Source organism: Microtus oregoni, unplaced genomic scaffold (assembly GCF_018167655.1).
Source record: "Microtus oregoni isolate MIOR12 unplaced genomic scaffold, Mior012 000004F_ref0000308, whole genome shotgun sequence".
In the NCBI taxonomy this organism is placed as follows: domain Eukaryota; kingdom Metazoa; phylum Chordata; class Mammalia; order Rodentia; family Cricetidae; genus Microtus; species Microtus oregoni.
The window spans coordinates 10,709,783-10,723,797 of record NW_024543063.1 but is presented as its reverse complement, the minus strand read 5'-3'; the positions used below and the strand labels follow the sequence as shown (position 1 = coordinate 10,723,797).

General features: G+C 49.4%; 1 protein-coding gene across 2 annotated transcripts; it reads left to right on the top strand.

Moving 5' to 3' along the window:
- The first annotated feature begins 212 nt into the window (after positions 1-212).
- CUNH2orf72 (chromosome unknown C2orf72 homolog) lies at positions 213-11,404 on the top strand. 2 transcript variants are annotated; one of them, XM_041650475.1, is made up of 3 exons: positions 213-879; positions 3,222-3,335; positions 6,174-11,404. In XM_041650475.1, the coding sequence occupies exons 1-3, from the start codon at positions 237-239 to the stop codon at positions 6,311-6,313; spliced, it is 897 nt and encodes a 298-aa protein (XP_041506409.1). In that variant the 5' UTR covers positions 213-236; the 3' UTR covers positions 6,314-11,404. The 2 variants fall into 2 exon arrangements, with proteins under 2 accessions (XP_041506409.1, XP_041506408.1); XM_041650474.1 differs by having other exon boundaries at positions 3,219-3,335.
- Positions 11,405-14,015: the final 2,611 nt, after the last annotated feature.

The window sequence follows — 14,015 nt, the reverse complement described above, 5'->3', positions numbered from 1 at the left end:
TTGTGAATACGTTAACGTCCACTCACCCTCAGCCCCACAAGAGCCCGAACCTACTAAGTGCTCAGGAAGGGTGTCTGAATGAACGAATGAATGAGTGAATGATATTCAGCTAACTGGGACAGAAGAGCGCAGGACGCAGCCAGTGAGCCAGGGGGTCGGGGAGGCTCGGCCCTCGGGGGCGTGTCCGTAGAGGAGGCTGCGGAGCTCCGGGCCCCGCGCAGGACGCGGAGGCCAGCATGGAGAGCGAGCTGGAGCCGCTGGCCCTGCAGCCGGCGAGCCCGGCCGAGCCGCACTTCCAGGCGCTGGTGGAGGCTGCGGGCGGCCGCGGGCAGGTGCTGCTGGTGGGAGAGCTGTGGGAGCGCGAGCAGAGCCGTGAGCTGCTGCGAGACTTCTCCCGCGCCGTGTTCCCTCCGGAGCCAGAGCCGGAGCCAGCGTCGGGCAAGTCGGGGAAGCCCGGTAAGCCGGGCCACTACACAGAGGCCGAGAGCGCAGCCACTGCGGCGGCCATCGGGCCGCAACGGGCTCCGGGGGCAAAGGCAGCGCGCTCCATCCGCTCGCCGCTGGTCTTCGTGCTGTGCCGCTCTTCATCGCTGGCCGCCCGGGACCTGCGGCGCCTCCTGCGGGAGATGCTGCGGGATGTGCGCAGCCGGAGACCGGAGGGCGCAGCGCTGGTCGGAGTCCTGGTGGCCGACGCGGGAACGGAGGACGCGGTGGTGTCAGGACTGCAGCTGCTGGAGACGCTGCTGCGCTCGGTGTTCGGCCGCCAGGTCGGGGGCCCGGTGCAAGCTGCCGCCTTCCGTCTCGGCTCCCCGGCCTCCTGCCTGGCGGTCCAGGAGGCGGCCTGCAGGGCCCTGCAAGCTGCCGGGCCAGGTCGACCAGGTGAGGCTGCGCGGGATCGGGCTGGGTACCGGTGAAGGCGTCTAGGGGAAGACTTCAGTTCCTTTAGTCCGGTTGAACCCCGTTGGGCCACCCAACTCTGTTGTGCACCATAGTAAACTGAGACCCGGAGCAGAGAAGTCCCTAGCACAAGGCCTTTGAGCCTAAGGTGACCTGATTCTAGAAAGAAGTTGTGTCAATCCAGACTGCCAGTGAAATGGAGGACAAGGAGCCTAGGGTTCAGCTGGTCAGTAAGTGGATAGAGTTGAACTGTTTTGAACAAAATGTACAAGTTGTAGGAAACTGAGGATAGCGGAAGAAGATGGAAACGTCTCGGGGTGCAAAAGTTTGGGTGGTGTGCTTGGGGGATGGTGAAGAACTGAGACGGGCTGAGGGTGGTGACTGGAGCTTTAGGGCACGGTGCAGGCATGGTTGTCGCAGGAGTTGGGGGAGAGCGTGAGCAGCGCCGAGAATCTCTGTGTGGAAGGGTGGAAGGCGGACACAGTTCCTGGCAGAGGCACGAAATAGGTGCCAGGAACCTGGTGTTGGTAAGCAAGCGCAAGAGACCGAGACCATGGTGACCTCGGTGATTCCTGGCTTCCCGCCTACGCTGATCGCTGCTGCCAGGCGTGGCGGGGTCACCTTTTTTCTTCCACACACGCTTAAAGTGTAGAAAGGAGTGAGAGCTTCTCCCAGCCGGAGACTCTTCCATTACAGCCGGGTCAGGTGTCCCGGGGCAGCAGGTTTTGCAGGAACTCCGCGGTATAGTGGGATTAAAATGTGGACCTTCAGTGGAGCTGGGGCAGACTCTGGGAGATCTTTGCACTGATCAGCTCCCTTCCGTTTGACTCTTTAATAAGTGGCTGGGGGGGGGGGGGGGGCGGTGCAGGGCATCTGCTATTGGCCATTAGTCAGCCACTGGGAGACATCAGACCTATCTCAGCGGGGAGACACTATCTGACGTTCCAAACGTCACACTTGCGCCTGCCAGCCTGGCAAATTTCTATCATTGGAGGCTCCCCTAGCTTCTGGTCAACTTGCCTTCTATGGAGGATGAACAACCTCCAGCATCCTGAAAAGTGAGGGAAATAAATTCCTCGTGTATACTCCTGTTCTGAGCATATCCAGCCAGCGGATTCCTTACTTGGTCTTGAGGGAAAGAAGGGAATTCACACAAATTCTCCCTAGACTAATGAGCTGGCACCTAGAAAACTCTAAACCTTCTTTCTCTTAGCTCTCAGTTGCCCCAGGCACGCTTAACTCTGGCCATGGTTTTGTGCACCTGACTGTGACCCAGCCCAGTCTTCTCTTCCTTCTATAGCTCGCCCCACCCCTCCATTCAAACGGGGCGCCTTCTGAAAAGCCTGCACTCCCTCCTGCCCGCAAACTCACTAGTGAAATGCAGAATCTTTGATCTTTGGCTCTCTCAGCAAAGACCAAATGGTTTCATCACTGCTCTCTTGTGAGTTTAACAACCCAAGGATTCCCGTTTCCTAACTCCCTTGCCTGGCATCCAAAATGGATGACTAAATCCTTGCTTTGAAATAAGCACTGACACATTGGAAAATGGCACCTTAGCAGATGTATCATCTTCTGCTATATCCGACTCTTGCCAGCTTTTATAACAACACACTAAGAAAAACAAAAACTTCAAGGACATGAGTTAATTATAACTCCTTGTGCATGCATTTCCTTGCAGCTTTTTTACAACAGTTTATGGAAGTCAGGCGTGGTAAGCCGCGCCTTTAATCCTAGCAGCTATAGGCAGAGGCAGACAGATCTCTGTGAGTTTGAGGCCATCCTGGCCTACATAGTGAGTGTCAGGCCAGCTGGGGCTAAGAAATGAGACCCTGTCATTAAAAAAAAAATTAATCTATTGGTGTTCTGAAATAGTTTGAAGCAAGGCACAATGATGCATACCTTGTAATCCCAGCATTTGGGAGGTTGAGGCAGGAGGATGGAAAGTTCAAGGACAAACTAGACTACATAGTGAAATCCTGTCTCAGAAACAAACAAAAGGATGGATGCACAAACAAATGAAGGATTGGGGTAGGGAATCAAGGAAAGAAGGCGGGGTTTGAACTAAAACTGAGGGAGAAACGACTGCTCTCTGAGAGGTTTCTTTGGTGGTATGCGATTGTGATTGATTTCATGTCATTTTGTTGCTATGGTTCCCCCAGCATGTACACATATCACAGAAATCTGTGAGGCTGAAGTAAGATAACCAGACAGATGAAAGCAGGGAGGTAGAAAGTCAAGACTCCTGGGTTGCTGAAGAAAGTCTCTTGGTTTTGGAGCAGGCACTAGCTGACCTCTGCCTTGGGGATTTGGACTCTTTCTAGCAGAAGGTGCCTGGGAAAGACCAGGCCTCCCTGGCCTACTGACTTGCTTTTCCTGGGGTCCTCGGAACCAGAGGAAGAACCAAGGATATGCCACCTCCTCCCAAGGCCCAGCTCAAGGTAAGCACATTGGCTGCCTGGATCCTGATACAGGGGCCTTAAGGACACACTTCCTCCGTGCTGAGAATGACAGGAGCACTCGGTTGCCTGTCCCTCCAAGCAGGGCTCAGGCTGGCTCAGGCAGGGTTCCTGCCCTAAGAGTCCTCCAACCTGGTGAAGGCAGGAAGAGAGCTGGAGGACAGGAATTCCACGTGCATAGTGGGGGATGTGAGGACAGGCCAGTGGCCCCCGAAGAACATGAGTGTTAAGGAGCTAGTGGCATTTCAGCTGAGATACAGGGCTTCCTGTATGCAGACATAGGAAGATGCAGAGAGCACCCTGAGCAACGGTTGCTAGCAGATATCATATTCAGAAAAGGAAGCCCCCTCAAGGGTGCTCAGGGCTGAGGTGCAGATGGCAAAGGAAGGTCTTGAAGTGGAGAGCTGGGCCACATGGGGCCAGGATGCCCTTCAGGGGCACAGGGTCTTAGACACAAGCATAAAGATGACAGCCTGTGGAAACACAGAGATCAGAGGCAGATCCAGCTAGAGAGGACCACAGCAGTCCCTAAAGGGATATCGGGTGACCTCATCCACAAAGGCTGGGAGACTAGAAAGGAGGTAACTCACCCAGAGTGGTTTCCGGGGTAGGGTCATCTTGCTGGTAAATGGAGGCAGGGATAGAGCAGGGCACAAACAGTGAGTGGAGGCACAAAATAAGCCTTTATTGTGTCCCTTATTTAAAACTGACCCTTCACTGACCTAGCAGCCTTCTTTCAATGCCTAATAATTTGCCACAAACAGTGGCTTAAAACACACACACTGAGCTAGGAGGATGGAGTGGGTAAAGGTGCATGCCACCAAGACTGAAAACTTGAGTTTGATTCCCAGAATCTATATTGGGAAAGGAGAGAACTGACACCCCAAAAGTCATCCTCTCTCTCTCTCTCTCTCTCTCTCTCTCTCTCTCTCTCTCTCACACACACACACACACACACACCACACTAAATAAGTAAATATAAAAATGACAAAACTGAAGATGCTCAAAGCTCTTATATAAAATAATAGAGTAGCAGTTCTGGGGAGATGTCTCAGTGGTTAAATCGATTGCCAGGCAAGGATGAAGATGGAGTGTCAAAACCCACTAAAGACCAAGAGAGTGTGCCAGTAGGCCTATAATCCCAGCCTCAGAGGGAGGAAGAGGAAGCAGAGGAACCAAGAACAGGCAAACTAGCAAAACTGGTCATACTTACAAGTTCTGGGTTTGCTAGATAGACCCTTCCACAATGGATAAGGTGGAAGAGCAATGGAGGAGGACTCTTGACGTCAACCTCAGGGGAGACACCACGCGTATGTGCATGTATGCATGCACAGACACTCACTTGTGTACTGGCACCCACACAAATGCACCCACATACATGAAAAGACATGCACATATGCACATACCACACACAAGAGAAACGAGGGGTCACCGTGCGTATGTTTAGCCTATGTACATCCTCCTGTGCATCTCAGTCATCTCTGTATTATATATAATCCCTAATAGAATGTGAACATTATGAGAGCACTTGCTTTACTGTATTTATTTATGTATGTGTGTTGCCTCCATGTATGTATATGTACCATGTGCATATAGTGCCCACTGAGGCCAAAAGAGGGCGCTAGATCCACTGAAACTGTAGTTCCTGACTTTTGTGAGCCACCATGTGGTTACTGACTGGGAACTGAACCCAATTCTCTGTAATAGTAACAAGTACTTTCTACTGCTGAGTACATGTGTGTGTGGGTGTTTAGTTTTATAGAATTTTATACAACATCTTTCATTTTAAACAAAACAAAGCACCTTTTTGTGATTCTGGGAGATGGACCTACAACCTCACTCTGAGCTACATGCACAACCTTTTGTTGTTGTTTTATTTGGTTTTGTTTTTAAAATGATCTTTATGTATTCCTTGACAATTTTATACATGTTGTTTTGTTTCTGAGACAGGGTTTCATATATTCTAGGTTGGCTTTGAACTCAAGTGTTTCCAAGGATGACCTTGACCTTCTGATCCTCTTCCTTCACCTCCCAAGTACTGGGACTGCAGGCAGGCACCATCACTCCCGGTTTATGTGGTGCTAGGGCTTGGACCTAGGATTAATGTGTGCTAGGCAAGCACTCTACCCATTGAGCTGTGTCCCCAGCCCCATTCTTAATGCAGAGCCCCAGCATACATAGAAACCCTAGGTTGTTTGCCTCATGACTTTTCTCGATGCTGAGGATCAGTTGCACAGTTCCAGCTGCAGGTGGGGAAGCCAAGACTCAACCAGTATAAGCTGTAAGAGACCTCACTATCTCTCATAAAAACAGTGGCGGTGGCATTAGAGTTGGTCAGTGTCGTCCCAGGATCTCACAGACCCCATAAGGACCTGGGACTTTTCTTTCTCTCCGCGGACCCATCATTTCACCCTTAGACCGGTACTGAGATGGCAGCAGGAGTGTGGAGATCACTCCTAAGCATGTCCTTGCAGACACAGCTGAAAGTGGGCTTGTTGGGTCAAAGGGGGGGTCCCTATTCTAAAATAGTTTTAGGCCTGTATTTTGCTTGGCTTTTTACATTTCCAGTGTGCACATGCCATGGCGTGCTTGTGGAGGTCACAAGACAATTTGAGGGAGCTGGTTTTCTGCTTCCACCATGTGGGTCCTGGGACTCAAACTCCGGTTGTCGGCGTTGGCAGCCAAAACCTTTACCTGCCGAGCCATCTGACATCCAAAAAGTCCATTTTGGCTTTAAACGTAGATCTTGGACCAACTTCTTCCCTTTAAGTGCTGGATATTGACTCATAAACTTGATCTTTTTATTCTCGAATGTTCCAGAACACCTCCAGGTCTCGGAGGAGGAGCTTGCACTGACAGCCATGTGTCCCAATGGAGACTGTGAAGACCGAGGGAGTGGAGCCAGAGCCCAGGATGGAGTTGTCCGCATGCCATCTGAGCCCTTGGAGGACACAAGATGAAGGCTGAACCCCTGGACTGGCCCTAACCTACACACTGGGGTCTGGACCTTCTCAGTGGGCTTCCATGTCACAGTGTTGACCTCGGCAGCTGGTGGCTGACTGACCACAGAGACCCCACTTGCTTGGGGACTGCCGCTTTCACTGTTGCCAGTGAGGCAGCAAGGCCCATGGGACCTGCCCCACACTTAGTGTTTCTTCTCTCTGTGAGCAAGGTGATCCTGTCTCTCTGTGCCTTCATTTCTCAGAGCCAAGGAGACACTGCACCGCTGTGCAGACTTGCCACTCTGTCTGGGGCTTCTGTTTCCCAGGAAGCTGCCAGCCCAGTGGCTTTCCACCAGGGACTAGGATGCACCTCCAGGCAATACTGGAAACTTGTGTGGGGACAATTAGTGGGCATCTCACAGCCTGTAGGACGGTCCAACCCCAAATAATCTATTTTCTCAGAATACCAGTTGTGACAGTTTCGAGAGATGAAAGAGCCAATCCCTTCTCCCTGTCAGTCTGTAAAGAGATCCCCTTGGCTTTCCTGGGTCCTTGGTCCCCAGAACAAGCCAAACTCAAGACCCGACTGTTGCCGTGAGGGGGCCTGTCAGGTCAGAGCCGAAATGACCTGTGTGTTGCAGGGCCAGAACCGAAAGCGCCTTGCATGCTGTGAGAAGAAGGGGCCTCAGTCTTTCCCGTGTAGACACTGATTACTGTGCCAAATCCTCTGTGGAAAAGTTTTCTGGGAGCTGCCTAGAGCACCAAGGACAAGGAAAGCCAGGGTATTGGGGTGTTCAGTTCCCCGACTTATGTTAGAGCTCAAGTCCTAGCCCAAGTATTCTGGAATCTTCCTTCTGAGGCTTTGAGTCACAGAGGGTTCACGCAGAGGCAACTGGGAATTGCCTCTTGGCCTTGCCTGCCCCTGGAGAAATCAGTCTTTGGAAGGGAAAGGGCCCTACTAGTTTTCCCTGATGTGAGAAAAGCATTGTCAGAGGGAAGTGGATAGACTTACATATTCAACTGTGTTCCACTCTGCAGATACCCAACTGTGCTGTGCTTGGCGTAGCTCCCTGTGAGGAGATACACACCTTTGAGTCATCATTTCAACTCTTTCTGTGACAGCACCAAGGGAGGGGACCCTCCCTGCTCTGTGCCTCAGTTTCTTCTTGGTGATCCACAGCCTAATCCTGTTCCCTCTCAGTCTCGTGGAGAGAGCATGAGGTGCAGAGGGATTGGCATCTTCCTGGCGTGAGGTGGAAGCAGACTCATTTTAATAATGCAAGGTTGCCCCGTGGGAAGTGGTCCAGTTAGCATATTTTATTCACGTGTGAGCTAGAGGCTGGGGTATAGTTCAGTTAGTTAGAGAGAGTCTAGCATGCTAATTTGATCCCCACAGCTATATGATCTGGAAGAGGTGCACACGCCTGTAATCCTGGTTCTTGGGAAGTAGAGAGAGGAGGATCTGAAATTCAAATTCACCTTCAGCTACAATATGAATTGGATGGAGGTCAGCCTGGGCTACACGAGATCCTGTCTCAAAAAAAAAAAAAAAGAAAAGCAATTTTGAATTATCAATTTGACTTGATTTTGGTTTTATTGGGGGTTTTTTGTTTTGTTTTTCAGGACAGGATTTCTCTGTGTTACAGTCCTAGCTGTCCTGGAACTAGCTATTGTAGACCAGGTTGGCTTCAAATTCACAGAGATCTGCTTGCTTCTGCCTCCCATGCTGAGATTAATGGTGTGTGTCACCACAGCCCAGCTTGATTTTGTTTTTAAATGGGAAGACTGGTGTATCTGAAGCTGCTATATTTTTGTTACAATGTTGACCTATGCAATCCTATGTGATCATTCGGTTGAGTTCCATTATTTGAGCAAGAAAAGGGGCTTGAAATTTAAACTGGGAATTTGTCTAGGAAGTTACAGAGTTAAAAATCTTTTGTATTTGTTACCCATGTTTGAAACTTAGGAAACAGCACATTTAAATCAGCTGGGTTTCCTGGGTGAGGAAGGCTGTACCTTCCTCTCCGTCCTTCACTTAGAACCCCATCCCTACTGTACCTCAGGGCCTTTTGAGTTTGTCGCCTCTGCTCTAAAAGGGTGATTCGCACACCATTCGCATTAGCTGTGGTCTGAGTTGTCTGCTGTCTTGTCACTGGTTGCAAAGGTCGGTGTACTGAGCCTGGGTTTTGTTTCCCAGCTGGTAAAACAGGTGTAAGAAACAGCATCCTGCCGTCCATCTTAGTACTGTTTCCCAGCGGACAGCAGGACTTGGGTTTCACCAGAGATGGCCTTGTGGGACCCTTCCGGAGGAAAGAAGGAAGGGTGGAGACCTGGAGGAAGGCAGGGGTCCCTGAGAGCCACATGTGAGGACCTGACCACCAGCTCCACTAGGTCCTGGGGTTCTAACCTGGAATGCAATGGTAGTTCCTCTGCTTTTGACATGAGTCCTGGCTCCTTAGATCTAATTAAACCAGACAGTGCCTCACTGGTATCTGATAGAAACAGAATAGTCTTCCTTTTCTTCTCTAACACTGTCTTCATGGGGGTCTGGTGAGGAGGGAGTCTGAGTAAATAAAATACCCCTAAAAGTCCTCCAGGCCCAGGTGATCTCTTCACAGCCCATGTCTGGAACTGGAAAATATCTGGGGGAGTGGAAGCCAGTATTAAATAGATTTATTTGTTTATTTATTTATTTTTACTTTTTACTTATGGTGGCGCATACATACCACAGCACATGTATGGAGGTCAGGACGACTTGTGGGAGTCAATTTCTTCATCCACCATGTGGACCTAGGGGATCCAACTTAGGTCATATGGTTTGGTAGCAAAATACTTTGCCCACTGAACCATTTTACAGTCCCAGAAGTAAATATTTAAAAGGAGATTCTCTTTTTAATTGAAAGACAGCATGGTTTTGATATACAATAGAGGGTGCGGACGTGTATGCATATGTGTGTGTTTAAGCAGAGCTAACCCAGACCTTCACTGGCTTTCAGGCAAATCTTTGTTGAGATTTGTGTCATGGTTTCTCTCCTGTTCAAGTGTTTGCCTCCAAAGAGTTCCTGGCTTGTAAAAGCAAATCTTCAGGAGAGCCTCTAAAGGAACCAAATGTGGTTGCTTTGGGCCTGCAATATCAGTGAGCTCCTCTTTTTCTGCAAGAAGCAAGGACCAAACTTCAGCTAGACGGTAACGGCCACTGACCACTGAAGATGCAAACGCAATCTGTGCTTTAAAATGCCAATGACGGCTGGCCAGTGGCGGCGCGCACCTTTAATCTCAGCACTTGGGAGGCAGAGGCAGGTGAATCTGTGAGTTCCAGGACATCCAGGACTACACAGAGAAACCCTGTCTCAAAAACACAAAGCCAATTACAAGGTAGGGCTTGCTTCACAGGGCCAGGTAGCCTGGACTTTGTCCTGTTTGCAGGGTACACAGAGCCTGCCCTGTGAGGGGAGGAAGCTGTCTTCTTTATTGAGGGCTGCGCCAGCACTCTGACCTGATTTTGTGTGTTAGTGGATCAAGCATTGGGACAGAGGTGGAATTTAGCCAGGAGAGCCAGTCACTTGCATAACCTTGGTGTTGGAGCTAGGGGAAGTTGGTGGTACGGGACCACCAGAAATCTACGTACATCCTATCTGCCTTCAACTTTGAACCCAAGTCTTCAGCCTCACACTCATGGCTGCCACTTGGAGAAGAGCATGGCTGCCTGTAGGATACAGTCGCAGGTAGGTTCAGAGTCACAGGAAGTACAATGGGTGAGACTGAGAGGGGAGAACAGGGTGTGTTGGGAGGTCACATCCAGGTGGGTGTGGCTTTGGTAAGGCTGAGAACCCTATCTACCTTCTTCCCTGGGATCTCCAGCTATGACTCCTACCCAAAATGCTTAGCAGGGCTTGGAACACCCTGCTTAGTCCTTGTGACCAAGCCCTGGTTTTGAGATCTAGTTACAAAAACTGGGTCTATCTCTGTCTTCGTTAGGATTTTTACTGCTGTGGAGAATCACTGTGTCAACAGCAACTCTTATAAAGAAAACATTTAACTGGGGTGGCTCGCTTCCAGTTTCAGAGGTTCAGTCATTCTCATCATGATGGGAAACATGGCCCCGTGCAGTCAGATGTGCTGGAGCAGAGAGGGCTACATCTCGCAAGCCACAGGAAGAAGACTGAGACACCGAGCAGTATCCTGGGCATAGGGAAGCTCCCCCACAGTGACACGCTTCCTCCAAGAAGGCCATACCCACTCCAACAAAGTCACACCTCCTAATAGTCCCCTCCCTATGAGACTGTGGGGGCCAGTTATATTCAAACTACCACAGTCTCTTAGCCCCAAGTTCTTCTCTTCATTGCTAGTGGAAGAGGTCTTCATGCTGAGGGTGGCTTGTATCATTGCTCGTACTGCAGGCTAACTTCACTCTGGCCTGCAGTCCCTGTGGACTGCCTGCTCCAGAACCCATAGATGTGGGGACAGCTACTCTCAACCCCTTGGTCCCCGACAAGAGGGTGCCTCCCCTTCAGCCTACCCAGAGCCAGGCAACAGGAACAGCTCCAGAAAGTAGGCAAGGCCCTGAAGGGCCACACTTGGAACTAGAGGGCTTAAGAGGAATCCATGGCAAGGCGCAAGTGAAACTTCCCATTTTCTAGAAACCACCTTGGGAAAAAAGGCAAAGAAACAGGTAATGTTAATTTAAATCATGAGCAATCTTCATTTTTTGTTTGTTTGTTTGTTTAAGACAGAGTCTCACTAGGTAGAGCTCTTTCTTGCCCAGAACTCACCATATAGACCAGGCTGTCTTCAAACTCATGGAGAGTGAGTCACCTGCCTTTGCCTCCTAAGTACTGGGATTAAAGGCAGGTCACCACACCCAGCTGAATATACTTTTAAAACACATTTAAATTTTATGTGTATGTGCCTGACTGTATGTAAATGCATGATGTGTGTGCAGAAGCCCATGGAGGTCAGAAGAGGCGTTGAATCCCTAGGGATTGGAGTTACCGATGGTTTTAAGTTGCTGTGTGGGTACTGAGAACTGAACCCAACTCTCCCGCAAGAGCAGTAAGTGTTCTTAGCTGATGAACCATCTTTCCAACCTTCATTTTCTTTTTTCTTCTTTATCCTTTTCTTTTCTTTTTGGTTTTTTGAGACAAGGTTTCTCAGTGTAATAGCCCTAGCTGTCCTGGAACTAGCTCTTGTAGACCGGGCTGTTCTCGAACTCACAGAGATCCACTTGCCTCTGCCTCCAGTACTGGAATTAAAGGCATGTGCCACCACTACTTGGCCCAACCTTTGTTTTCTTAAATACAGGGTCTCCAGTATCCCAGGCTGTCCTTCAACTTGTACTTGAGGATGACCTTGAATAAACTGATCCTCCTACTTCTACCGCCCTAGTGTTGGGTTTACCTGTGTGGCACTATACCTGGTATTGTGTGGGCGTGGGTGTGCGTGCGTGCACACACACGTACACAGAGGCCAGAGGACGGCGTGGGTATACCCTTTCTTTACCATTTCCCATCCCATGCCCTTAAGACAGGGTGTTTCATTGAACCTGGAACTCACTAGTTTTTCCCTAGGGTGGTGGCCAGCAAACCCTAATGATCCTATCTCCTTACCTCTCCCAGGGCTAGAGTAACATGTATGTGGGGCCATGCTTGGATTTTTATGTGGGTGCTAGGGATACGACCTCAGGTCATCTTGCTTGGGCAGCAAGCCCCACACCTGATTTTAGGCAATGCTGGGGATCAAACCCAGGGCTTTGTACATGCTAGGCAAGCACACTACTAACTGAACTGCACCCACATCCCATATAAACTTTACTAAGAGCAAAATTCTCTTTCAGTTGGAAATGAATGATAAAGCATTTTACATGTTTAAAAGCAAACTCTCACTACTTAGCCCAAGCTAGCCTTGAACTTGGCTGGGTAGCTCAGGCTGGTCTTGCATTCATGACGCTCCTGCCTCCGCCTTCCAAGTACTGGCATTACGAGTGTGAGCCCCCACACTGTCTCCATGGCATTTTCCATCCTGTTGTACCAAGTCACTGAACCCTGTGAGAACTTTAGTGCTTAATTCATGGCCAGCAAAATGGCTTAGCACGTAAATGTGACCACTGCCAAGCGTTGGTGTCTGAGGTGGATCCCAGTGACCTCTATGGAAGAAAGAGAGAACCCGGGGCTAGAGAGATGGCTGAGCAGTTAAGAGCACTTGCTACTCTCATAGAAGATCCCGGTTCAAATCCCAGCACACACATGATGACGTACAACCATCCATAACTCCAGTTTCAGGGAATCCGAGGCCCTCTTTTGACCTCTTCTGGTACCAGACGTGTATGCGATACACACACATACATGCACACAGACTAAACACTCAACCCTGAATTAAAATAACTATTTAACATATGCATTTATTTTCCGAGAGAGAGAGATCTGACTCCTGTAAGTTAGCCTCTGATTTCACAAGCACACCTTGGCACTGAAAACACTTGATTTAGAGTCCATTACATTTAGTCATAACAATATTCACACCCTCAAACTGTTCCATCCATGAAGCTTTCCAGTAACCAAATTGAATATTTGTTCAACTGGAAAAAAATGCAGTGAATCGAAGTTCATTTGACATACCAGTTGATTAGATTAAATCAACAAATTTTCTACTTCAAAATAAAAATTTAATGTTAAATGATTAAAATTAAATGCAACCTACGGTTTTGTTCCCTCATGGAGTGTGCCTTACAAGCACAAGGTCCTGGCTTCAATCTTGAAAAATCAAACAAAAATGCAATGTAGCTGGGTGGTGGCGCACGCCTTTAATCCCAGAACTCGGGAGGCAGAGGCAAGCGGATCTCTGTGAGTTCAAGGCCAGCCTGGTCTACAAGAACTAGTTCTAGGACAGGCTCCAAAATTACAGAGAAACCCTGTCTCAAAAAAACAAAAACAAAAACAAAAAAAACCCTAAAAATGCAAGACAACTGTCTTGTAGTTTCTGGTGTGAACAGCACTGACAGCCAGGAAGACACTAAAGTCTTACAGAGGGGGGGCTGGAGAGATGGCTCAGGGGTTAAAAGAAGTGGCTGCTCTTCCATGAGTTCAATTCCCAATAACCACATGGTGGCTCACAACCACCCATGATGAGATCTGGTGCCCTCTTCTGGCCTGCAGGCAGACATACAGGCATAAAAAAATAAATAATAATAAATTTAAAAAAGAAAAAAAGACTTTCAGAGGGGTTCAAGGTGATTCCTAACCCCTATATCCTGGGAGGTGGCTGGCCATTCCAGAAAGAGAGAGAAAGGAACAGAGAGTGGACGCTCGTAACCATCCCACCTGGACATTTCCCTGTGCCTCTCCCTCCCCTCACCCTCACCTTCAGTGATCATTCGGTGCCTCAATCTACCCACACCAATTTCAGCCGTGGACAGGCGTTTGGCATCCACACGGAGGGATTCGTGCCATCAGCTGAAGGTCACATTTCTCCTCCCACTAATAAAAACTTTATCTCTAAAAACACGTGGCACTGGTCTTCAATGAAACAGTCCCAGCCGGACGGCTGAGTTGCCTTGAAATCGGCAGTAGAAACCAGGAGCCTCAGGACTCAAACGACGCTCAGCCACTGCGCCACTCTACTGCTGGGGAGGGCACCAGGTCTGTGGTTCCCGCCCAACACTCTCCAGGATTGACGCCAGGGCTGGGGACCTCGGCCACGCTACCAGCAAGGGGCCTTGAGACCA